This window comes from Herpailurus yagouaroundi, unplaced genomic scaffold (genome assembly GCF_014898765.1).
Source record: "Herpailurus yagouaroundi ecotype Mexico unplaced genomic scaffold, PumYag 100, whole genome shotgun sequence".
NCBI classification, from domain to species: domain Eukaryota; kingdom Metazoa; phylum Chordata; class Mammalia; order Carnivora; family Felidae; genus Herpailurus; species Herpailurus yagouaroundi.
Genome location: NW_024412391.1, coordinates 83,693,070 through 83,720,169, shown reverse-complemented (window position 1 = coordinate 83,720,169; position 27,100 = coordinate 83,693,070). Strand labels below are relative to the sequence as shown.

The window sequence follows — 27,100 nt, the reverse complement described above, 5'->3', positions numbered from 1 at the left end:
TCCATTCTTGCCAAATAGATCTATAATCCCAACAGATGTTTTGGAGAAATTGACAGGCTGAATCTAAAATTCAAATAATAGTACAAAGGCCATGGGATACCCAACACAGCTTTGAAAACGAAAAGCCGAATTGAAAGGCTTAGCATTATCTGATTTCAGGACTTAGAAAACTACCTTATTCAAGAAAGTGTGGTGGTGTTGTAAAGTCAGAGACCCTAGATCACTGATGCAGAATAGAAAGTCCAAAAATACACTCACGTGTATATGCAGAACTGATTTTCAAAACAAGTTTCAGAGACAATTCAGTGGTGACACAGTAGTCTTTTTAACAAATAACACTGGAACATTTGGGTGCCCAAATGTAAGACTTAAATTCTAAAACTGATTGGAGGAAGAAAATAAAACTTTGTGACCTTGGGATTGGCAAAGATTTCTTCAATGCAACACCACAAGCTTGATCCATAAAAGAAAAAAAAAAAAAACCCGCAACCCTGATATTTTATTTCATTTTTATTTTTGTTTATTTTTTATTTTTTCCAACCCTGGTATTTGAGACTTAATCAAGATGAAGAATTCCTGCTCTGCAAATGACTTCATTAAGAGAATACAAGACAAGGTATAGACTGGGAGAAAATATTTGCAAATCATATATCGAATAAAGGATTTATGTCTAAAAAGAACTCTCAGAACTCACAAAGCAACTTGTCAGTTTTTAGACTGGGACAAAAGGTTCAAACAGACACTTGCATACCAATGAAAGACTTGCATACCAATGAAAGACTTGCATACCAATGTTTGCTAGCAGCTTTGTATTTAATAGCTGATAACCTTGAATAACCCAAGTATCCATAACATGTTAATGGATAAACCATGGTAAAGCCACATAACGGAATATAATCAGCAACAAAAAGAAATGAACTACTGATACATGTGAAAACATGAATTAATCTCAAATTTATGTTGAATGGACGACCCCAAAGAGAAAAGGATATATTCTACAATTCTGTGTAAAGGCAGTCTTTGCTTTACATGGGATTATATTTACTAAAATGCATGCAGGTTCGACCTATGTCCTTGCTTTGTATGTGCATGAGTTTTTGTTAACACTGTACCATGCAAAACAAGGACTTCTTGGAATATAAAATTCTGGAAAATACAACTATTCTATTGTGATGGAAACTCATCGGTGGTTATATAAGGAAGAGGTACGGTGGAGGAGGTTGGGGAGCCACAAAAGGGAGAAATGATAAGGGGGCAAAAGTTATTAATAGACTGTTAACTAAGAAGATATGCAAGTGGATAATAATGATGTACATAAAACCTCAAGACAAGTCATAAGGAAAATGCAAATCCAAACTACAGTGAGATTCCACTGCACAACCAGTGGAATCAAAATGACTATCATTAACAAGTGTTGGTGAAGATGTGGAGAAACTGTAACACTCATGTATTGCTGGTGGAAATGTCAAATAGTGTTGTGCCTTTGGAAAGCATTTTGTCCATTCCTCAGTATACACTCACCATATGATTCAACAGTTCCATTCCTAGATACTTACCAAGAGAAATGAAAACCTGTGTCCACAAAGAGGGTCTATACACAAATGTTTCTGGCAGCCTTATTCACAGTAACCAAATACTGGAAAAAATCTAAATGTCCATCACCTGGTCAATGGATGAACAAAATGTAGTATATTTATACAATGCAGAACTATCCCACAATAAGAGGAAACAAAATATTTATATATCAAACTACGTGGATAAGCCTTCAAAACATAAGTGAAAGTGGTCAAACTCAAAATGTGGGATTTTGTTTATATGAAATTTCTGTAAAAGCAAAACTATAGATAGAAGGCAGATAAATGATAGTCACTGGGTGCTAGAGCAGGGTTTGGTGTGTGCATGATAAAGAGGGAGCTTCTGTGATGACAGGATTATTCTAAAACTGAATTGTGTTGATGGTTCACAACTGTAAATTCACTGAAAGTCATGTATCTGATTAAGGGCTGGTATTCAGAATATATACATTGTATAGGATACAATACGTGTTTTGTATTGCACCAACTCAAAACAAGGTAACAAAATAACATCAGGGTTATTTGAAGAAATTGCTGGTTCTGGGCCTAGAGCTAAGAAAATTGAAGGTGAACATGGAATATCTTGTGCTAGAAAGTAAAGAGATGCTCCAAAACTGATCATCAAAACAAGTAAGGTCAGTAGTGGATTGTAACCTATTGAGTAAAATAAAAATTCAGAGGTCCATATGTCAGGCTAGACAGACCGATGATGGACTGACAAATGAAAAGGGAAAGCTCTTCCTTATGATGGACTGCCAGTTAAGGAAGATAGAACAATGAAATTTAAAAGGTAACTGGTATTTTTTTACTTATTTTGAGAGAGAGAGAGAGAGTGAGAGAGAGAGAGCAAGTGGGGAAGGGGGAAAGAGAGAAAGAATCCCAAGCAGGTTCCATACCACCAGTGCAGTGGGGCTCAACCTCACAAACCAATTATGACCTGAGCCAAAGTCAGATGCTTAGCCAACTGAGCCACCCAGGTGTCCCCAAAAGATAACTGTTTTGCAGCTATTATAGTCAAATTTGATTCAGACAATAATTATCAGTGGATGCTAAATCTAGGAGAAGGGGACTTTGATAAGGAGCAATATATTTACATGATATTAAACTGTCTCCCAGTAATTACTAATTCTAAAAGGAAAGGTAGTAACTATACAGTAGAAGAATCAAACAGCACTTTAACTGCATAATCAAAATTAAAACCCCCATTACCTTGCAGATATACATGATATGCTGAGAACAGATTATTCATGTTGTATTCAAGACAAAAATGCCTAACCTGAGTCTAATTATGTGGAAACAAGATAAATCCAAATTTGGGACATTCTGTAAGATAACTAGTCTTCAATGCTTAAGAATATCAGTGATATAAAAGACAAAGATTGAAGAGTAGTTCCATAGTATGAAAGACTTTATGTAAAGACATATGACAGCTAACTGTAAAATATATGATGCTGGTCTAATTCCTGTTCCAGAAAAAAAACAGTGCTATAAAAAACATTGGACAGTTCATGAAATTGGAATATGAAAGGTATATTAGATATATATGTAACAAGGTTAAAAATCCCAAGTTTGATAACTGTATTACGGTTATCTAGAAGAATGTTTTTATATCAGGAAGTCACTTAATTATTTAGTTGTACAGAGCTCTGATGTGTACAACTTACTCTCAGATGTTTGAGAGAGAGAAGGAGGAAAGGAGAGAGAGAGAGTGATGGTGGTAAAGCAAATGTGGCTCAATGTTGGTAATCAAGTGGTGAATTGGAGTGAACTGTAGAAATGGGGGCGGGGGTTATTCCTGCAACTTTTCCTCTAAGTGTAAAATTTTTCTATACGTTCATAATTAAAGTTTAAGGGAAAAAAGATACCATGGAAAATTATATGCCAACTAATTTTATTTTATTTTATTTTATTTTAATTTTTTTTGACATTTATTTATTTTTTTGGGACAGAGAGAGACAGAGCATGAACGGGGGAGGGGCAGAGAGAGAGGGAGACACAGAATCAGAAACAGGCTCCAGGCTCTGAGCCATCAGCCCAGAGCCCGACGCGGGGCTCGAACTCACGGACCGTGAGATCGTGACCTGGCTGAAGTCGGACGCTTAACCGACTGCGCCACCCAGGCGCCCCTATGCCAACCAATTTTAAAAGGCAGGTGAAATGGACACATTTCTAGAAAAACAGAACTTTTCCAAAATTGTTAAAGTAAGATTAGACACTATGCATAGTCCTTTAACCTTCAAAGAAATTGAATTGCTAGTTCAAAGTCTTTCTACCAAGAAACCAGTAGTCTCATGGTTTGTCAAGCAACTTCTACCAAAAGTTCAAGGAACAGATCGTTTTGCTGTTGTTGTTTTCTTAGAGACGAAGACAACTCCCTCGCTCGTTATGAGACTAAAATGACCTTTATACCAAAACCAGTTCAGGATTACAGGAAAGGAAAATTACAGTCCGCTCATGCTGGGGCATGTAATATTAAAGAATCTTAAAATATTAGCACTCCAAGCACAGCAGTAAGTAAAAAAGATACAACTATATCAGAAGTACAGAAAGAATTAGTGATGATAAAAAGTGCCAGCCAACTAAGAGAAAGGAAGTTTCTTAAATTGATAAGGGATATCTAATAAAGCTGTTAACAGTCATCGTTCTCATTGATAAAATGTGAAAAGCATTACCTTTACAGTCATGGAAAAGGCCAGATGCCCACTATCCTTGCTTCTCCTCAACATTGTCCTGGAGGGGCCGACCTAACATAATAAGAGAAAAGAAAGAAAAAGAAAAGAGAAAGAAAGGAAGGAAGAAGAGAGAGAGATGGGGGGAGGGGGAGAAAGAAAGAAAGAAAGAAAATAAGAGTTCAAATATACCAGAGGAATTCATTCCTATTGCTTTTCTGCACATTTAAACAAATATTAGACCTATCCGAATCATCAGAAAGCTGCAGGACTATCTCTGGAGAATTGAACTAGTCTATGACTGCCTATAGTTTAAGATTGATACCTTCATTGTGGTTCCAACTTTTAGGCTGTTCTTTCCCCCTCTCTCTTCTTTTGTCTTTCTCTCTGTACTATTTCCTTATAAACTGTTTCGTACTGTGTATCAAATGCTTGCCTTCGAGAGTCCTGGACATGAACACAACTCTGTATTTTGTACTGATTAGGGTCATCTGTAATACCTCTTGTCAACCACATTTAACAATGTCGGGGTTGGGGGGAAGTTCTCTCCAAACTTTTTTCCTAATTTGAGTGAATAACTCTTTATATTTATATCCTCTCTCTGATGTAATTATTACTTGTTTGTATAATAATAAATGTTAAAATACCCAAAATGTGTAAGTTCTGTGCGGCACACTAATCATTTTTGGCCAAAGTGGTAATGCTAGACCCTTTTTCTATGTTAAACAATTAGAACATTGCTGAGTATTTAAATTGTTTTCACCTTTCATGCAGATGGGTTAGAATCCTGTTCGTGCAGTTGATAGAAGCTGTAGTGAATAGATATATGTGAGTAGAAGTCAAGTAAAAATGGGAATGCTTTGAAAGTGCTTAAACACCCTTGAAGTCACTCTAGTTCTTTTCTTTTAAATTTTGCTCTCCATTTCCTGTGGAATGCTTAAGTAAAATTTCTAATTCACATTTGACCTATGAAAGGAGATACTATCTGATACTGAAATGAGCATATTTACAAAATGTAACTGAATGCTTTGCTGGGCACTGGGATAAAAAGTTCAGTAAAGTAACATAGTCCTTGCCTTTAGATGACTTCTTTCCTCACTGGTTTTGCTTTCTAGTCATAGTTGTTCTGTTCAAGGGACTTGTTTGTTATGATATTCTGTGGAAATACTAACAGAAATATCCTTTAATAGTTTATAGTGGTACAGTATTAAAGTATCTGAAGAAGGAAAGCTTATTGTAGGAAGACCTAAAGAAGAATTCTTTTTTTTTTTTTTTTTTTTTTTTATTTATGGTCAAATTGGCTAACATACAGTGTGTAAAGTGTGCTCTTGGTTTTGGGGTAGATTCTCGTGGTTCATTGCTACATACAACACCCAGTGCTCATCCCAACAAGTACCCATCTCAATGCCCATCACCTATTTTCCCCTCTCCCCCACCCCCACCCCCCATCCACCCTCAGTTTGTATTTAAGAGTCTCTTACGGTTTGCCTTCCTCCCTCTTTGTTTGTAACTATTTTTTCCCCTTCCCTTCCTCCCTGGTCTTCTGTTAAGTTTCTCAAGATCCACATATGAGTGAAAACATATGATATCTGTCCTTCTCTGACCGACTTACTTCATTCAGCATAATACCTTCCAGTTCCTTTCACATTGCTGCAAATGGCATGATTTCATTCTTTCTCATTGCCAAGTAGTATTCCATTGTATATATAAACCACGTCTTCTTTATTCATCAATTGATGGACATTTAAGCTCTTTCTATGATTTGGCTATTGTTGAAAGCACTGCTATAAACATTGGGGTGCATGTGCCCCTATGCATCAGCACTCCTGTATCCCTTAGATAAATTCCTAGTAGTGTTATTACTGGGTTGTAGGGTAGTTCTATTTTTAAATTTTTGAGGAACATCCATACTGTTTTCCAGAGCAGCTGCACCAGTTTGCATTCCCATCAGCAGTGCAAGAGGGTTTCCATTTCTCCACATCCTCACCAGCATCCATAGTTTCCTGAGTTGTTCATTGTAGCCACTCTGACTGGTGTGAGGTGATATCTCAGTGTGGTTTTGATTTGTATTTCCCTGATGATGAGTGACCTTGAGCATCTTTTCATGTGTCTGTTAGCCATGTGGACGTCTTCTTTGGAAAAGTATCTATTCATGTCTTCTGCCCATTGCTTCACTGGATTATGTTTTTGAGGTGTTGAGTTTGGTTAAGTTCTTTATCGATTTTGGATACTAGCCCTTTATCCAATATGTCATTTGCAAATATCTTTGCCCATTCCATCAGTTGCCTTTTAGTTTTGTTGATTGTTTCCTTTGCAATGCAGAAGCTTTTTATCTTGATGAGGTCCCAATAGTTCATTTTTGCTTTTAATTCCCTTGCCTTTGGAGATGTGTCAAGGAAGAAATTGCTGTGGCTGAGGTCAAAGAGGTTGTTGTCAGTTTTCTCCTCTAGGGTTTTGATGGTTTCCTGTCTCACATTTAGGTCTTTCATTCATTTTGAGTTTATTTTTGTGTATGGTATAAGAAAGTGGTCTAGTTTCAAACTTCTGCATGTTGCTGTCCCAGCACCATTTGCTTATAGAGACTTTTTTCCATTGGATGCTTTTTCCTGCTTTGTCAGAGATTAGTTGGCCATACGTTTGTGGGTCCAATTCTGGGTTCTGTATTCTATTCCATTGGTTCATGTGTCTGTTTTTGTGCCAATATTATACTGTCTTGATGACTACAGCTTTGTAATGGAAGCTAAAGTCTGGGATTGTGATGCTTCCCACTTTGGTTTTCTTTTTCAATATTACTGGAGCTATTCAGGGTCTTTTGTGATTCCGTAGAAATTTTAGGATTGTTTGTTCTAACTTTGAGAAGAATGCTGGTGCAATTTTGATTGGGATTGCACTGAATGTGTAGATTGCTTTGGGTAGTATTGACATTTTGACAGTATTGATTCTTCCCATCCAAGGAAAGACATCCATAATAGGTTTGTTTTTGGTGAGCAAAATTGATATTGAGATTCCTATAGAAGAACTGAACTTTCTGTCAGAGTAATAGGCTTCACTAACCAGCAACCAATTCGTTTTTTCCTTTTACTTCCTCACAACTCTGTACAGCAATATTAGTTTGCATTAGGGATTTTTAGGTACTAAAACTACTTAAATACAAATGAATGACGTTAACAGTTCTCTCAAGTAACTATGCAGGACTACTTTAGTTATGCATAATGTATACTCCTGTATTCTTTTACAAAAAGAAATGCTAAATGCCTGAATGTATCAGGCACCTTGTTCAAATAGCAGTCTGATGCTGAAATGAAATGTAGTTATTTTCTTTTTAGCAATCCAATTAGTTAAGATGTAACATACAATAATTTTTAATTTTTTAAGGAAGGTCCACAGTATTTTTCATAGTGACTGGTCCATCTTACATTCCCATCAATAGTGCATGAGGGCTCCAGTTCCTCCACACCCTCATCAACAGTTATTATCTTCTTTGGTTTTTTATTTATTTTTATTTATTATTTAATTAATTTATTTTTGAGATAGAATGAGAGTGGGGGAGAGGCAGAGAGAGAGGGAGACACAGAATCCAAAGCAGGCTTCAGGCTCTGAGCTGTCAGCACACAACTCCATGCAGGGCTTGAACTCACAAACTCAAGGTCATGACTTGAGCTGAAGTTGGACACTTAACCAACTGAGCCACCCAAGTGCCCCTATTTTCTTTGTTTTGATCATGGCCATCCTAACAGGTATGAGGTAATAACTCATTATGTTTGATTTGCACTTCCCATTTCCTAATGATTAGTGATATTGATCTTTTGATATGCTTGTTGACTGTATTATCTTCTTTGTAGAAATGTCTAGTCAAGTTCTTTACACATTTTGTTTTAATAGAGTTATTTGTTTTTTGTTGTTGTAGGAGTGTTTTGGTTTTTTTAAGTAAACTGTGCCTAATGTGGAGCTTCACATCTCAACCCCAAGATCTAGGGTTGCTTGCTTTACCAACTGAACCAGTTGGTTTTTAATCTCTTATTGGATAATATGGCTAGAAAGTATTTTCTCCATTCTGTATGTTGCCTTTTCTTTCTGTTGATTGTTTGCTTTGTCACACAGAAGTTTGGAAGTTTAACGTAGTTCCATCTGCGTAGTTTTGCTGCTGATGACTGTAATTTTGATGTTATGTCTACCAAATCCAATAATATGAAGCTTTCCCCCTATGTTTTCTTTTACAAGGTTTGTAACTTTAGGTCTTATATTTAGGGCTTTACTTCGTTTTGAATTTTTATATATGGTGTAAGGAAATGGTCCAGTTTCTTTCTTTTGCATATGGATATCCAGTTTTTTCAACATCATTGGTTTAAGAAACCATCCTTTCCCCATTGATCTCCCTTGTCAGAGATCATACAACTGTGTAGATGGAGATTTATTTCTGGGCTGTCTATTCTGTTCCACTTACTTCTATGTTTGTCTTTGTGCTAGTACCATATTGGTTTTGATTGCTCTAGCTTTGTAATATGTTTTGAAGTCAAGAAGTATGAGACCTCCAGTTCTGTTTCTCTTTCTAAAGATTGTTTGGGCTATTTGGGATCCCTTGAGATTCCTTATGAATTTTAAATGTTTTTTTTCCATTTCTGCAAAAAATTTCTTTGGGATTTTGATAGTGATTGCATTGAAGCTGTAGGTTGCTTGGGTAGTATGGACATTTTAACAGTATTAAGTCTTCTAATCCAGGAACACCAGATAACTTTCTGCTTATTTGTGTCATCTTTAATTTCTTTCAGCACTGTTTCCTCTCCATGGTTAAGTTTGTCCTAAGTATTTTACTCTTTTTTTGGTGCTATTTTAAGTGGGATTATCATCATGATCTCCTCTTCAGGTTGTTTATTGTTAGTGTGTAGAAATGTACCTGGTATTTGTGTGTTGGTTCTGTATTCTGCAACTTTGATGATTTCTTTTGGCAGGTTTTGTTATTACCTTTTTAAAAAAATTACTATATATATATATTTAATTTATATCTAAGTTAACATATAGGGTAATAATGATTTCAGGAATAGAATTTAGTGATTTATGACTTACATATAACACTCAGTGCTCATCCCAGCAAGTGGCCTCCTTGATGCTCCTTGCCCATTTAGCCCTTCCCCCCACCCAGAACCCCTCCAGCAACCCTTAGTTTGTTCTCTGTATGTAAGAGTTTCTTATGGTTTGTCTCCTTCCCTCTTTTTATATTATTTTTGCTTCCCTTGCTTTATGTTCATCTGTTTTGTATCTTAAATTCCACGTATGAGTGAGGTCCTATGGTACTTGTCTTTTTCTGACTGACTTATTTCGCTTAGTGTAATAGACGTTAGTTCTATCCATGTTGTTGCAAATGGCAAAATTTCATTTTTTTCATTGCCAAGTAATATTCCGTTGTGTGTGTGTGTGTGTGTGTGTGTGTGTGTGTGTGTACACACACACCACATCTTTATCCATCAGTCAATGGACATTTGGGCTCTTTCCATACTTGGGCTATTGTTAAAGCGCTGGTATAAACATTATGATGCCTGTGACCCTTCAATATTTATCTTTTGGATAAATACCTACTAGTACAGTTGCTGGGTCATAGGGTAGTTCTATTTTTAATTTTTTGAGGAATCTCCATACTGTTTTCTGTAGGGCCTGCACCAGTTTGCATTCCCACCAGCAGTGCAAAAGAGTTCCTCTTTCTCCATATCCTCGCCAATATCTGTTGTTGCCCGAGCTGTTAATTTTAGCCATTCTGACAGGTGTGAGGTGGTCTCTCATTGTAGTTTTGATTTGTATTTCCCTGATGATGGGTGATGTTGAGCATCTTTCCATGGTGTCTGTTAGCCATGTGGATGTCTTCTTTGGAAAAGTGTCTTTTCATGTCTTTTGCCCATTTCTTCAGTGGATTATTTGTTTTTTGGGTGTTTAATTTGATAAGTTCTTTATAGATTTTGGATACTAACCCTTTATCCTGTATGTCACTTGCAAGTATCTTCTCTTATTCTGTCGGTTGCCTTTTAGTTTTGTTGGTGATTCCTTTGCAGTGCAGAAGCTTTGTATCTTGATGAGGTCCCAGTAGTTGATTTTTACTTTTGTTTCCCTTGCCTCTGTGACCTGGCCCAGGTTAAAGAGGTTGTTGCCTGTTTTCTCCTCTAGGATTTTGATGGCTTCCTTTCTCACATTTAGGTCTTTCATCCATTTTTAGTGTATTTTTGTGTATGGTCTAAGAAAGTGGTCCAGTTTCACTTTTCTGCATGTCACTGTCCAGTTTTCCCAGCACCATTTGCTGAAGAGACTTTTTTCTGTTAGATATTCTTTCCTGCTTTGCCAAAGATTAGTTGACCATATGTTTGTGGGTCCATTTCTGGGTTCTCTGTTCTGTCCCATTTATCTATGTGACTGTTCTTGTGCCAGTACCATACTGTCTTGATTACGGCTTTGTAATACAGCTTGACGTCCAGAATTGTGATGCCTCCAGCTTTGGTTTTCTTTTTCAGGATTGCTTTGACTGTTCAGGGTCTTTTCTGGTTTCATTCACATTTTAGGAATGTTTATTCTAGCTCTGTGAAGAATGCTGGTGTTTTTTGATAAGGATTGCATTGAATATGTAGATTGCTTTGGGCAGTATTGACGTTTTAACAATATTCTTCCAATCCATGAGCATGGAATGTTTTTCCTTCTTTTCTGTGTCTTCTTCAATGTCTTTCATAAGCTTTCTATAGTTTTCAGTGTATAGATTTTTCACTTCTTTGGTTAGGTTTATTCCTAGGTATTTTATAGTTTTGGGTGCAGCTGTAAATGGGATCAGTTCTTTGATTTCTCTTTCTGCTGCTTCATTACTGGTGTAAAGAAATGTAACCAATTGATTTTATATCCTGCAACTTTGCTGAATTCATGTATCAGTTCTAGTAGTTTTTTGGTGGCATTTTTTTGGGGGGTTTTCCACATAGAGTATCATGTCATCTGTGAAGAGTGAGAGTTTGACTTCCATGCCAATTTGCATGTGTTTTATTTCTTTGTGTTGTCTGGTTGCTGAGGCTAGGACTTCCAACACTGTGTTAAATAATAGTGGTGAGAGTGGACATCCTTGTTTTGTTCTTGACCTTAGGGGGAAAGCTCTCAGATTTTCCCCATTGAGGATGATCTTGGCAGTGGGTCTTTCATATATGGCTTTTATGACCTTAAGGTATGATCCTTCTATCCCTACTTTCTTGAGGGTTTTCATCAAGAAAGGATGCTGTATTTTGTCAGATGCTTTCTTTGCATCTACTGAGAGGATCATGTGGTTCTTATCCTTTCTTTTATTATTGTGATGTATCATAATGATTGATTTATGGATATTGAACCATTAATAGTTGGGTTTTTTTTTAATGGACTTTTCAGGGTGTTATACATTCAGGGTCATGTACATTCCACTTTTCTCTTGCCTCTCAAGGGAGAAGCTGCAAGTTGGAATTTTCCTCCCAGTTCTGAGCTGTGTTAGCTTCAGAGAAGAACTGGCATGATTGAAACGAAATGACTTTTTGTGCCATTTCAAGGCTTCTGTTCTTGGCTTTGATCTCATGTGTGGTACTCTGACTTCTTAACTGGTTTCTGGTACTGTACTTCTTAACTAGTAGAGGACTTTTGGACCATATATTGCTATTAAGTCAGTGTTTTTGTGGGTGAGGAAGAGATGAGTCTTCCTATTCTACCATCTGATGTCACTGAATCTCTTGGTTTTTAAAAATAACACTGGCATGAGTTTTTCTATTCTTGCTTTTCTGCTTTTGGAAGAAGGAAAATGGCAAATATTTGCCTTAATCTTTAGTAGATACAAAGATGGGAAAGAAATAGAAAATAAGAGCTAGATACTTGAAAAGTAATTTCATATAGTACATTACTTAATTTACTATTTCTGTTGACTAGAGAGGATTTAACCATGGCATATTAATCTGATATTTTAAGGCAAGCATTATATTATTTCACTTTAATTTATATTTCTCTCTTTTATTTAACAACAGACACTAAAGATCTTTAAGGATCTGAATTTCAGTATTAATCGGTGTTTAAGTATATTGTTAAGATGCATGCTTTTGTGTATATGTACATGTCTGTGAGAAAAAAATGAATAATGAATGTGAATGTTTGGATATTCATAGTCATATTGGTACTAATTTAAATGACTATAAAAGAATTTAGGCATTTGTTTACATTTTGGGGGAGGGAAGGATACATAAATAACACCACAACTGAAGTCCATAGTAAAATATATATTTTCTTACAGTATAATTTATCTAAGACATAATAAACTTCATAATAAAACTTTTAAAGAGATCTGATTTTAAAAGATCTAATGAAATTGTTTTTTGGTAGAGTCTGAAAAGTTTTCAGTTATTTATTTTAGATCATATTTCTGTGAAAACAAATTTTTGCATTGAGAGGAGCCCTTTAACTATAGGAACATATATATCTTTTATGGAATCTCATTATTTCCTCAAAGTGAAGAAGAAATGAAATGGCAGTTTTTAGTAGCTCTTTAAATAGTTGTGTCAGCACAGCACACATTTATTAGCAAACAATTTCTGTTAAGATTATAGTAAAATATTTCAGAATATTAGGAAAATGGAGTATGTCTAAGTTCTTTATTAAATTGTTACTGAATACCTGCCATATTCCATATTCCAGGTACTGTGTTAGGGATCGGATAGGATTCTGTTTATTAGAATGAACAGAACAGAATCAGGTACTAGTTAGCGAAATACACATTAAGCAAACAATTGTATAAATGATCATTTATGGTTTTGTGATAGCTTACAAAAAGACCTTCAGGGTCTATGAAAATACGTAATGTGGTCTCATTAAATGAATTTTAAAAAGCTTAGGTGTTACTGGTAAGTTGGCTCAGTGAAAGGGAGAAGTATGCAAAAAGAATGAAACATAGTTTTTAGGAATCGATAGAAGTCCAGTATAGCTGGAGGGGGAAGAGTATTTCATAATGTGGTTAGAGTGCCTAGAAGAGATTTATGTGCTATTTTACAGATTTTAAACTTTTATTTTAAGCCCAAGTGACATGATTCATACTTGTAGGTTTTTAAATTTTTTTACAGATTTTTAGAAATTTATTTATTTTGAAAGAGAGAGTGCGAGCAGGGAATGGCGGTGGGGAGGGAGGGAGAGAGAGGAAGGGAAGGAGCAGGAGGGAATCCCAAGCAGGTTATGCAGGGTCAGTGCAGAGCCTGACATGGGCCTCAAACTCATGAACCATGAGGTCATAACTTGAGCCAAAATCGGATGCTTATCCAACTGGGTCACCCAGGTGCCCCTCATATATGGTTTTTAATTTTGATCTTAATTGCACCGTGGGGTATAGATTAGAGGGAGCCAACTCTAGTGAAAGGTGGCCTGTTGCCCGAATTCAGAAGGATGTAATGAGGGTTGTATTAGTTTCCTAGGACCGCTGTAATAAAGTTCCACAAACTGAATGGCTTAACAACAACAACAACAAAAATTGATTTTCTCACACCTGGGGGCTAGAAGTCTGATATCGTGATGTTTGGCAGAGTTGGTTCCATCTGAGAGCCGTTGGGGAAGGACCTCTTTTTGTTCCAGGCCTCTCATTTTGGCATATAAATGGCCGTCCTCTTCCTGTGTCTTCAGATCATCTTCCTTCTGTGTCTTCCTGTGTTCAGATATCCTCTTCTTATAAAGATACCAGTTGTATTGGATGAGGGTCCATCCTAATGACCCCATTTAACTTAATTCTTTAAATGCATTATCTCCCAGTATGATCACATTCTGAGGTATGGGATGCTTAGGACTCCAGCATAAGAATTTTATGGAGAAATAATTCAGCCTGTAACAATGATTAACGTTGATGGTGGTGAAGATGGAGAGAAATGGGCTGACTTGAGAATTATTTAGGTGATAAAACTGGTACATCTTAGTAATAGATTAGAAATGGTAAGATGACACCAAACGTTCTGGTTAGACAAGGGTTCTGAGAGATAGGAGTGATTTCATTTAGGAGCATAAACTGAGAAGCATATTTAAGAGGAAAGATGATGAGCTCTGTATCCAGGTGTTCATGTGATATCCAAATGAAGATGTCAGGTAGGCAATTTATATGTGGAACTGAAGCTCAGAAGAGAGACCTGGGCTAGAGACATAAATTTGAGAGACATCAGCTCATACATGGCAATCAAAGCCATGATAATGGATGAAAATGGCTACAGAGAGAAAAGACCTGTACCTAGACCAGAGTCCAAAGAAAATTCACCTTCTAAAATTCATATAGAACCCTATTTTCCTAAGTGGTATAAGCAGTGCAACATGGAAAAAGATAGTTATAATTTCTACCCATGCGTTTAAAAGATCTTATCCTTTAAACGGTTTCATATATCATGTATATCTTAATACTGTAGTACTGGTGTAATTTTAAATAAGGAAACATATTTTCCAGCGCGTATCAAAAAATATTTTCCGGGGCGCCTGGGTGGCGCAGTCGGTTAAGCGTCCGACTTCAGCCAGGTCACGATCTCGCGGTCCGTGAGTTCGAGCCCCGCGTCGGGCTCTGGGCTGATGGCTCAGAGCCTGGAGCCTGTTTCCGATTCTGTGTCTCCCTCTCTCTCTGCCCCTCCCCCGTTCATGCTCTGTCTCTCTCTCTCTCTCTCCCAAAAATAAATAAACGTTGAAAAAAAATTAAAAAAAAAAATATTTTCCATTCAGTGAATTTGGGAAACACAGTAACAGAGGAGGCAATGAGTATCTTAGATGAAACCAAAGAGAATATGGCAGCAGAAACCAAGGGACCAGTTTTAAGGAAAGGATGATTCATAGTAGATATATTTGAAATTTTAAATGCCAGTAAACTATGCATTCTCAATGAGGGCAATATTGATCCCAAGAGGAAGAAATAGTTCTGTTTTGTTTTGTTTTGTTTTATGGGGAATGGGGAGGCACAAAAAACCTTAGATACTATAATGGCTTGTGGCCTCTAGAGTTCAACCCTGCCCTACAAAATCTTATTCCTTAGTATTTAATTTCTCTTATTAGTGAGTAAATTAAATTTAATTTAATAAGTACATTATACTTATATAAGCATAATATATGCATTATATATTTGTATGCAGTTATTTAGCTTTCTCCTTGGAGGATGATAAAGAAAAAAAGTTGAGAAACACTGCAATAAACTGTATAGAAAGGGCTTTTAAAACCCCTTTTCACTGTAGTTTAGTGATACTCTCTAGGGCAGAGTGTGGGATTTGAGTTTGAAGAGGAACTTGCAATTTTTTGCTGTATGTATTTCAGTATTGAATATTTTACACCAAGAATTTATTCTTCTGTTGAGAATGAGTCAGATTATCTAATTACCCCTCCAAAACATTAAAAAGAATGAAGAAGTCACCATATTTAATCCTTTCACCCAGAGATCATCTCTGTTAATGTTTTGTATATAGTCTTTCTGTTTAACTGTATATTTTATGTCAGGTCCTATCTGTTCGTCTTCAAAAGGTATCTGAAATCTGACTACTTTTCACTGTCTCCCACTACTACTTTAGTCTAATCCCCTATTTGTAAAAACAAAAAGATTGTACCAAGAATATTGTTCTTTTTCTCTGAACAATGTGCATATAAAAGCCAACATTTTGACTTCAACTGAAATTGTTTTTTTTGTGTAGGCTTTCTCATTTTGCTGTGTGGTGTTCATCTTGAAGTCCCTGTTGAATTTGTGTCTGTCTTTCGTAATCGACGCAGTAAATATTTCTCCCTGAAGGCTATTTTCCAGTAGAAGAATTTTTTTTTCTTTGCCTTGTATTTGCTTCACCACAATCCCTCTGCTTTGAATCCAGTAGATGATTAAGAACTAATTTAAACTTCATATATATTTGGTTTCTTTGATCAAGTCTGTAGGTTTTCTTATTCACAACATGATCCCTCTACAGAGATCTCTGGCTCAGAATTTTTGCTAAACCTTTTACTTTCTCTTCTTTTTTGATCTTAATGCCCTCTGCTTCCTTCTGACCTTCTCTCAGTAAGCACACCAACTTGTGAACTCTGCATGTGCACTGATCATCACTCTGTTTTTGTCTCAAGGATTGAGTTGGATTGTATCTTTTTTTTTCCTCAGACTTATCTCTCAACTTTTGTTTTATATTCTACATCTTACCCTCTTCTAGAACATTCTCTGACTTCTCCCATGGCAGCCTTTCTTGGCTACTTCTTCAAGGCCCTATCATTTAAAACCAAAATTAAAATGAAATCCTTCGTTCTGTATCTCCATCTAAGTATTTTTTTTTTCCTTTCATGCCTGGGTTTAGTAAGCTACTTTGTGTGTCTACTTTCTTATTTCCGTTTCGCTCAAACCCACTGAAATCAAGGGGCACCTGGGTGGCTCAGTTGGTTAAGCTTCCGACTTCAGCTCAGGTCATGATCTTCTGGTTCGTGAGTTCAAGCCCCTCATTGGGCTCTGTGCTACCAGCTCAGAGCCTGCAACCTATTTCTGATTCTGTGTCTCCCTCTTTCTCTGCGCCTCCCCCTGCTCTGTCTCTCTCCCAAAAATAAACATAAAAAATTTTTTTAATAAAAATGAAACAAACAAACACTGAAATCAAGCTTCTGCATTCAAACAGTTCTTCCTAAATTCATTCTGGTGACCCAACTACTAAATCCTTCTTCTCAGTTCACTCCTCCAAGGTAATAACTGCTTCTTCTGCTTAATGCTTTCCTCCTTCACAGATACTGTATCTCTTCAGAATCCTTCACTGACTCTTCTTCCTGCACCTACCCCTCCTTTTGAAATGTTTTAATTGTAAAATTTCAAGCATACACCAAAGTAGAGACCAAAGTACAGGACAGTGACTGGCAAATCATCCAGCTTCAGCAATTACTAACTTGTGACCAGTCTTTTTTTTGGGGGGGGGGTAACTGTATGCACCTACTCTTTTCTCTCCATTCTGGATAATTTGTTCTGCCAGCCTTCAAATAATATTGTTCTTCTGGGTCCTGTCCTCAACACTTTTTCCTTCTACGCTACCTGCAATCAGTAGAAAAGCTCACACATGCTAACAGTTTCTACAACCTCCAAATGCTGAGAACACCTAAATCTATTTCCTCAGCTTAGATCTTGTTCTTAAGCAAGAGATTCTTTACTAGCTTACATAGTCTTCACTTGGATGCTCCACAGGTTCTAGAAGCAGAAATCTAAATGAGCTAATCTTTCTTTGCCCACCTGCTGCCCCTTCTAAAATTCCATTTTGTTTGATCAATCTCCCATCTTCCTTGTCCTCTAGAAATATATCTAGTTCTAGTTCTTCATAAATATATTTGATTGCTCATCAAGCCCCATCACTTTTCCTGCTGCCATGGTAAACTCCCTTTCACCCGTATTTTTTCAGCAAATTCATAACTGATCTTCCCTGCGGGCTTGCCACCATCCCACATACTGTTCATTATTATCAGAGTGATTTACCTAAAACACAAGTTTAATCATGGTATACTCTCATTAAAATCCTTAAATATTTCACTGGTATCTATATGATAAATTAAGATACTTCTTGATCTGATTCTTATCTTACTTTCTATCCTTACCACTTCCATTTACCCTGAATGCTCAAAATGCATTCAGAAGAGAGTGTGCTTTTCATGGGGTGCCTGACTGGCTCAGTTGGAAGAGCATGGGACTCTTGATCTCACGGTTGTGAGTTTGAGCCCCATCCTGGGTATAGAGATTACTTAAAAATTTTTAAATCTTCAAAAAAAATTCTTTTCACATCTTTATGCTCTGTGCATCCTTCTTTCTGGAATGCTCTCTTCTCATCTCTTCTTGCCATCTGTATGGTGAATTCCAATCTTCCTTGGAGTCTAGTCCAAGATATCCTGACTCTTCATTAAAGTAAATTCTATAAATTGTTATTTTGCCTGTTGCTTACATAGCTTATAAGCTCAGAAAGATGAAGGACCTGCCCAAGGTTACAGAGCCAATAAATGGCATACCTTGGTATAAATCAAGGTTATCTTATTTCAGAGCCCATACCCTTTTACTACAACTAATGTGAGAACATTTGTTTGAAGGATTAGACCTTATAACTGTGTGCGATAAGATTCTATCAAATACATTTTAGCAAGAAAATCCATGGTAGGTTCCATGTTATAAAGATAAAGTGAATAATATCTGCTTTGAAATCAGTTTTGTTCAAGTATTGTCATTCTAAGTTTCTCTCTGTATATTTATTTAATGAGGTCAAAATTAATGACAAAAGCAAAGACCAAGCTGTAATTATAAATAACAGATTCATCCAAGCATAAATATTTTAGAATTCCTGTATATTATACGTGTGTGTGTGTGTGTGTGTGTGTGTGTGTGTGTGTGTATTTAATTTTTTTTAAAGTAGGTTCCATGCCCATCATGGGGCTTGAACTCATGAACCTGAGATTAAGAGTCGCATGCATCATTGACTGAGATGGCCAGGCACCCTTTTATTATTTATGTTTTTAAAATACATCTGAATTTTGTTTTATTTTCAGCTTATTGGTCTCAGCCAAAGATCTGTCATTCTTTTTGAAATTTGAGAATTGTAATATTATTTCTATTTATAACTAAGAAATAGGCCAAGAGTTGTTTTAAGTTGCAAACATTTCCCAAAATTGATCTGATAACATGATTGCATTAAAATTAATGAAAGTGCTATGGTCTGAATGTTTGTGTACCCCTAAAAGTCATATTTGAAATCCTACCCCTCTGGTGATTCTCTTAGCAGGGGGTGCCTTTAGGGGGTGATTAGGTCATGAGGGTAGATAGAGCCTTCATAGTAAAAGAAACCCCAGAGAGTTAGCTCCTCTCTTCTACCATGTCAGGTTACAGTGAAAACATAGCATTTGTAAGGAACAAGGTCTTCACTTTGACACCAAATCTGCCAGGACTTTGGTCTTGGACTTCCCGCCTCTAGAACTGTGAGAAAAACATTTGTGGTGTTTGTAAGTCACCCCATTTATGGTATTTTTGTTACAGCAGCCCAAATGGACGAAAAAAGTAAGATGGTATTGGATGTAGGTTGTAAATAGATTAATATCAAATACCTTTCAGTGGCAGTCTAGTTGAATTATTGCAATCTAGTAGAATTAATTTTGTTTCAACATACTTAGGAGCAATTATGTAACATGCTAATTTGATTTGAAAGTGTAAATAAAATGATTTAAAAAAAATTTTTAATGTTTATTTTTGAAAGAGAGAGAGGCAGACTACAAGTAGGGGACGGGCAGAGAGAGAGGGAGAGACAGAATTGGAAGCAGGTTCCAGTCTCTGAGCTGTCAGCACAGAGCCCAGAACAGGGCTTGAACCCACGAACCGTGAGATCATGACCTGAGCCCAAGTCAGATATTTAACTGACTGAGCCACCCAGACTCCCCAATAAAATGATTTTTTATGTATCTTTATATTTTCCTATTTTTTGCAGGTAGTTATATTTTTAATATATTGTGGCTTTGACAATAAAATTGTTGATAATTCTTTGATAAATAAAATTAACATCTCTTTATATTTTGGCAGAATTGTATAATATATGTGTATATATGTACATCATATACATATACAGAAGTGTATATACGCATATATACAAATCTCTTTGTTGTAATATCCTATCCTCAAACCTACATTTTCATTATTATCTCCTACAATTTTCCCATCCTTCTGAATCCACCTCATCTTCTTTCATCTTTTTTAAGCACTTTTCTTGTCCTTTATTGTTCCAACAATTGCTAATGCTTTTTAGTATACATCTTTGGTAACTGACTCTAGTTTTTAGTATGACAAGTCCTAAGAATTGACTGATTAATTGATTGATTTTTTCCCCCCAAAAGTCGTATAAGTGTTGTCCAGGGAAACAGAATCAATAAGAGATACACACACACACACACACACACACACACACACACACACACTCACACACTCACACTGACACACTCAAACACACACAGAAAGAGAAAGATTCATTATGAAGACATGACTAACACCATTTTGGAGGCTGGTAAGTCCTAACATCTCAGTCAGTAAGCTGAAGACCCAGAAGAACTGATGGTGTAGGTCCACTCTGAATCCAAAGGCTTAAGACTGAGGAGAGCCAATAGTATAGTTCTGGCCCAAAGGTCTGCAGGCTCAAGACCCAGGAAGAGCCACTCTTTCAGTTTGAGTCATAAAGCAGGAAAAAAGAAAAAAGAAAAAAAAACCCTGATATTCCACCTTGAAGAAAGACCGAAGGAATTCTGTCTTAGCCTTTTCTCATCTCCTCAGGCCTTCCAACTGTTTGGATGAGGCCCACCCACATTAGAGAGGGCATTCACTGAGTCTACGCATTCAACTGTTAAATTCATCCAGAAACACCCTGAAAGACAACCAGAATTATGTTGACCAAATACCTAGGGTACCCAATAGCCAGTCAAGGTGACTCATAAAATTAACCACCACAACAATAGTGGATACTATTATGTGGCAGTCACTGGAGATACTAAAGAGATATATTAGTTATTTTGATTATGTTTTACAAATAGAGTTAGCAATATTTACAGGTATTCATATAATGCCTACTATGCCAGGGACTATTTTAAGCACTTCATCATAATTAACCCATTTAATCTTCATGATAAATGTATGAAATGGGTTTCCATTTTGTAGATGAGGATACTGACGTATAGAGAAATTAAGTAACTTATCCACAGTCACAGTCAGTGTTAGAGTCACGATTTTAACCTCATTATTCTGGCTCCAGAGTTCCTCTTCTTAATCACTACTCTGTTCCTTTACTTACATAGTGAAATCTCTTATGATGGGGAATATGGGATGCTATAGAAGTTTATAACAGAGTGTGTCAAACCTAGGGGAACCAAGAGATGAGATACCTAAACTGAACTCTGAAGAAGGTGCAGGTTTTAAAAGGTGATAACTAAGAGAGACTGAAAAAGAGCCTTCAAGAACCTGAAAGAATTTGAGTATGGTTGAATCTTTGACCTCAGTGGTGTGAAACAAGAAATAGGCTGAGAAAACCCAAGTCATAATGGCTTTGTAAGTCAAGTTAAGGGAGGATAATACTTTTAATGTATCAAACAGACCTTAGATCAAATCTCGGTTCTGCTACTTTCTGTTTCATTGTAAGCAGGTCACCATATCTTTTTGAGCTTTTGTTTTCTCTCTGGAAAGGGACTAAGATAGCCTTCTTATGAGACTTTGAATAAATATTTCAATATCACTCTTTCAGTAAATATTTATTGTGTGTCTTTTATGTCTGGGTGACATTCTCAGTGCCGAAATTGCAATGGTAAAACAGACAAAAAGGCTGTGTCAAGGAGTTAGAATTTTCTTGTTTATTTTACAATTCTCTAAGGCCTTGAAAATGTTCTGCTCTTTCTAGAAATCGGTTTCAATAATTCTAAAATTATTTCCCTCAAAGGAATTTATGGTTAATTGTAGCAATGACAACATATCTGAAAGAAATACAAGAGAAGTCTAGGGGAGATAAAAGCAAGCAAAAATAATCCACAGAACAAATACAGAAAACAAAGGAAATACAAAGAAAGCATAAAATGAAATGATAAAAGCAAGAACAACCTATTAGGTAAACATACTTGGTTTATATTTTCTTACTAAAAAACAAAAATTATATTTAACAATAAAATACATGTTATTTATAAGAGCCACATCAAAAGCTAACAGCATAGAATAAAAACAAATTGAGAAATATTTCTCAAGTGAAAGCAATAGTGACAGTATTAACTTCAGGTAAAACAAAACAAACAGTGGAATACAGAATAAAAGGGTCACACAAATTTTCCATTACTAGTCTCTTCAACAAACCATGCGGAGAAAAACTGGATATCCATGTGCAAAAGAAAAAAAATGGGACCTTGACCTTTGACCATATACAAAAATTAATTCAAAATGAATTAAAGTCCTAAATGTAAAACCTAAATAAAACCCCTGAAAGAAAACATAGGGGGGAAGCTTCGTAAAATTGGATTTGGCAATGATTTTGTGCATAAGACACCCAAATCACAGGCAGCAAAAGCAAAAATAGACCAGTGGGACTTTATCACACTTCAAAACTTGTGTGACAAAGGAAACAATCAACAGAGTGAAAATGCAACATCCAGAATAGGAGAAAATACTTGTAAGCCATATATCAGATAAGGGATTGATGTCCAGAATATATCAAGAATTCCCACAACTGCACAACAACAAAACTCTGTTTAAAAAATGTGTAAAGGACTTGAATACATATTCTCCAAAGATTGCATACAAATAGCCAACAAGCATGTAAAAAGATGTTCTGCATCACTGACCATCAGGAAATGCAAATCAAAATAATGAGATATCATATTGTACTCATTAGAAAACAGTATTAATGAGGATGTGGAGAAATTGGAACCCCTGTGCACCATTGATGGAAATGTAAAATGGTACAGCTGCTGAGAAAAATAGTACGGAAAGTTCCTCAGAAATTTAAAAATAGAATTACCATATGATCTAGCTATCTGACTTCTGAAAAATGTATATCCAGAAAAACTGAAAACAGGATCTTGAAGAGGTATCTGCTCACCTGTGTTCACTGCAGCCTTATTCATAATAGCCAAGTGATAGAAGCAATCTTAGTGTCCATCCACGGATGAATAAAGAGAATCTCTGTCACACACACACACTCACACACTCACACGAATATTATTCAGCCTTAAAAAAGAAGGAAGCCCTGTCACATGCTACAACATGGATAAAACTTGAGGACATTATGTAAATAAAACAATCATAAAAGACCCATGATTCCACTTAATATGAGGTATACTAAAGTAGTTACATGCTTAGAAAATTAAAGTCGATTGTTGGTTGCTAGGGGCTGGGGGTAGAGAGGAAAGGGGAATTCTATCGGTATAGCATTTCAGTTTGGCAAGATGAAAAAGTTCTAGATGCACTTATTACTGCTCTACACTTAAAAATAGTTAAGAGTAAATCTGTTTTTTACCACAATTTTATGTGTTGTTTTCTATGAATTTTTAAAAAATGAGGACTGGGTATTAAGTATTTTAACAAATTAAAGGGTATTAATTGCCTTGAATTCACTTAGCTAAATTATTCTGTAGATTTCCTTATTAGAGACATTGAGCTATTAATAGATTTCCTAATATTAAATGATGCATTGCAGACCTCAATCCACTTATTTAGATAATTCAAATAATTGTTTTAATAATCTATTGAAATCAATTTGCTTTCATATCTGAGAATTTCATATTTGTATTTAAAAGAATTTTTTTTAATGTTTATTAGAGAGAGAGGCAGAGTATGAGTAAGGAAGGAGCAGAGAGAGAGGGAGACACAGAATCCAAAGGAGGCTCCTGGCTCTGAGCTGTCAGCACAGAGCCCAAAACGGAGCTTCAACTCATAAACTGTGAGATCATGACCTGAGCCGAAGTCGGATGCTTAACTGACTGACCCACCCAGGCACCCCTTGTATTTGTATTCTTAAGTAAGATTGACCTAAATTTTCTTTCCTAGGGGTACGTATATGTGTGCAGAAGTAGATCTATAATCATCAGATTTTCTTTAGAGGAAAAGCTTTCAGTTTTTCACCATTTTGCTATTCTGTCTGGGCTTTTCATATATGGCCTTTATTATGTTGAGGTAATTTTCTGTTCCTAGGTTTTTTAGTGATTTTTATCATGAAAGGCTATTGAATTTTGTCACATGTTTTAGTGTGCATCAGTTGAGATTATCACATGCCTATGTCCTTCATTCTGTTTATGTCTTGTGTTATAAAAGTTTTTTTTTATATAAAAACATTTACTTTAAAGTGCATAATATACGATACACATACTACATAATATACATACTACATAAAATCTTGGGAATCTGAATATATTTTCTGATCATTATGTAAGAAATGAACAATTAGTTGATTTGCTTTTTTAATGATACACAGTACACAGTTGAATTCAAAGCAAATTCACATTAAAAAAGAAACCAATATTGAACACCAAAATGTGTGTAGGTACAAAAGTGAGAAAATCGGTACTTTTCATTTGGTAACTTTTTTTAAGTTTATATCTTTGCAAACTGGAATTTTACTTGTTGCAAGTACAAAACTAAAATAGAATTAAAGAGTTTTCTCATTTTGTAGGACATATTTGAATATTAGGTATATTTTATTTTTGTTATTAGGGCTAACCATATGAATTGCATTTTTGTACTTCGGAATTAGAATATTGGCAACTTGATATACACCACACCTATAGAAATACCTTAAAAGTACTTGGCGAAACTTCTAGAAGTGTGATCTGTTTTAAGAGTATTAAAGTACTTTGTCTCATTTTAACAAATTATACTTGAACTAATGTTTCTCTTTTTAGTAATTACTTTCTAAAACATTCAAAGTTGAGTGAAGTATTGTGCTGAGTAGTAGTAATTCCTGTGACTTAAAAAAACTTTTTTAACTATCTATCTATACTTTAGGCAGTACTCTCTTGTAATTGGTGAATCCTTTTCTGGGCGGGGTGGGGGGGGTCATTCCTGGTCTAAGCTTGCTTTTCTTCATCATTTTGTTATGGTCACACAGTTATCTTCTATATCTATAAGGAAGATGGTAATATAATTGTAATAATAAATAACTAAATTCATTGTGGGCTTATTATATGTCAGGGACTGTCCCAACACTTTACTTTTATAAACTTTTTTAACCCTTATTATAATAATACTGCAATGAAATGTAGGTACTGTTGTCATCACCGTTTGGCAGCAGATAGAAGGAGGCTCAGAATGATGAAACTTGCCCAGGCTCATATAGCCGGTAAGTAGCAGAGAAGGATGATGGCTCACTACTTGAACATGAGACATGATTTGAGTCAGATATGTTCCTGTTTAGTTACCTACTAATGCCATTGTTTGATAGTTAGATAGTTTAGAAAATTCCACTTAAATACATTTGGAATAAAAAATACATTTGGAATAAATGTTTAATGTCATGTCTTCTTATCCATTACAGTATTTTTTAAGTTTATTTATTTTGAGAGACAGAGAGAGCAGAGGAGGGGCAGAGAGAGAGGGAGAGAGAGAATCCCAGGCAGGCTCCATGCTGTCAGCACAGAGCCCCATGTGGGGCTCGAACTCACGGACTGTGAGATCATGACCTGAGTGAAACCAAGAGTCAAATGCTTAACTGACTGAACCACCCAGGCCCCGCTCCATTACAATTTTTAATAATTAATGAATACATCCCTTTTTTTGGGTCACAGGATGGACAATCTGAAATTTTGTACACTTTTTGGAATTCAGTTACTCAAGCACTTTCTTCTCAGTTTCGCGTGGCAACAGATTGTAAGTATGCTATTTATTGTACAATTTCATTTCAGCATTTTCCACTTCAAAATTTAATGTCTAGAAGTTTTGCTTTATTGGTTTATAAAACACATGTTTGTAAAACTCATTGACTAATTGTCATTTCTTATGCTAGCCATATATTCAGATTTATAAGCAATAAGTTAATTTCTTAATATTTTTATAATTAGTATGTGGATTAAAATTCTCCAGAAGAATGAGTGAATTCTCCATAATTCAAACAAAGAGGAACTCTGAAGTTTTCCTGTATAAAGGGTATAAAGAAGTTAATGTTGAAGAATTTATTTGATGCTTATAGAATTATTTTCTAACTAAAAGATACCAAAATACTAAGACTTCATAGTTATTTTATTATTAAAAATGAGGATTTGATGAGTGAACAGATGAAATACCTTCATCATGAATTTAAAGTTGGTTATTCAAACATGATCCCCAAAATTTGTTTATTATTTATTTATTTATATTTTTTGATCATGAAATAATGGCACTGCCTAATCACTGAATGTAAAAAGGGTTTTGGAGTTTCTGTGTAAATTTTTATTTACATATGTTATGAAAGTACCTAGTAGATGTTAACATTGTTTAGTCACCGGCAAGCCAGAGTTGAATAAACCACACTACTTTGCTTCTCTACTTCTGTTTCTGAGGAACTATGCAGCAAGGCAGTCACCACAGGGGAGGTCTTCATTCGTGTGTGCCCAAATAGAACTTATGCAAAGCGTGTATTTAGGACTGATTGACTCTATTTACTTTTACAAATTACACTATTCAAAGAATGCTGTGTGTCTCCCTGTGTTAGGTATCTATTTTGGTCAACTTTTTTGAGATATAACTTATATACAGTAAAAGTCACCAATTGTAAGAAAATTCTATGCATTTTGACAGTCGTTTCTATCCTTTTACCCACCATGACAATTAAGATACGAAACACTTCCATCACCCCCCAAGTTTCCCTCATGTACTTTTGTAATCACCTAACTCCCGCCTCTTGGCTCCTGGCAACTGATGATCAGCTGTCTGTCAGTAAAAGCTTTTCCTAGACTTTTGTAAAACTAGTATCATATAGGCTATGTTCTTTCATATCAGCATAGTTATTGTAAGATTCATCCATGTTGTCGCACATATCAATAGTCCCTTTTATTGCTAATTAATATTACAGTATATACATTATAGAACTATTTGTTTATCCATTCCCCAATTGGGAGACAACTAGATTGTTGCAGTTTGGAGTTATTATGAATAAAGCTACTGCTATTGTTCACGTAGAAGGTTTTTGTAGACCTATGTCTTCATTCTTGGGTAAATATATGAGTGTAATTGTCTGATCATTTTATAAGTATATGTTTAACTTTGTAAATGACTGCTAAGCTATTTTCCAGTATGGATGTACCATTTTACATTCCCATCAACAATGTTTGGTAATTCCAGTTGCTCTATATCCTTATCAATCCATGATATTATCAGTCATTTTTTATATTGGTCATCCTTGTGAATGCATAGTGAGATTTTCA

The 27,100-nt window shown here is 35.7% G+C and overlaps 1 protein-coding gene across 1 annotated transcript in view; it reads left to right on the top strand.

Annotated features, from left to right (window-relative positions):
- COG5 (component of oligomeric golgi complex 5) overlaps positions 1-27,100 on the top strand; it is a 321,373-nt gene that overhangs the window by 196,526 nt on the left and 97,747 nt on the right. Inside the window, exon 11 of the mRNA XM_040472926.1 lies at positions 25,487-25,568. Coding sequence (XP_040328860.1) covers positions 25,487-25,568 — 82 coding nt within the window. The remainder of the gene's footprint in view (positions 1-25,486; positions 25,569-27,100) is intronic.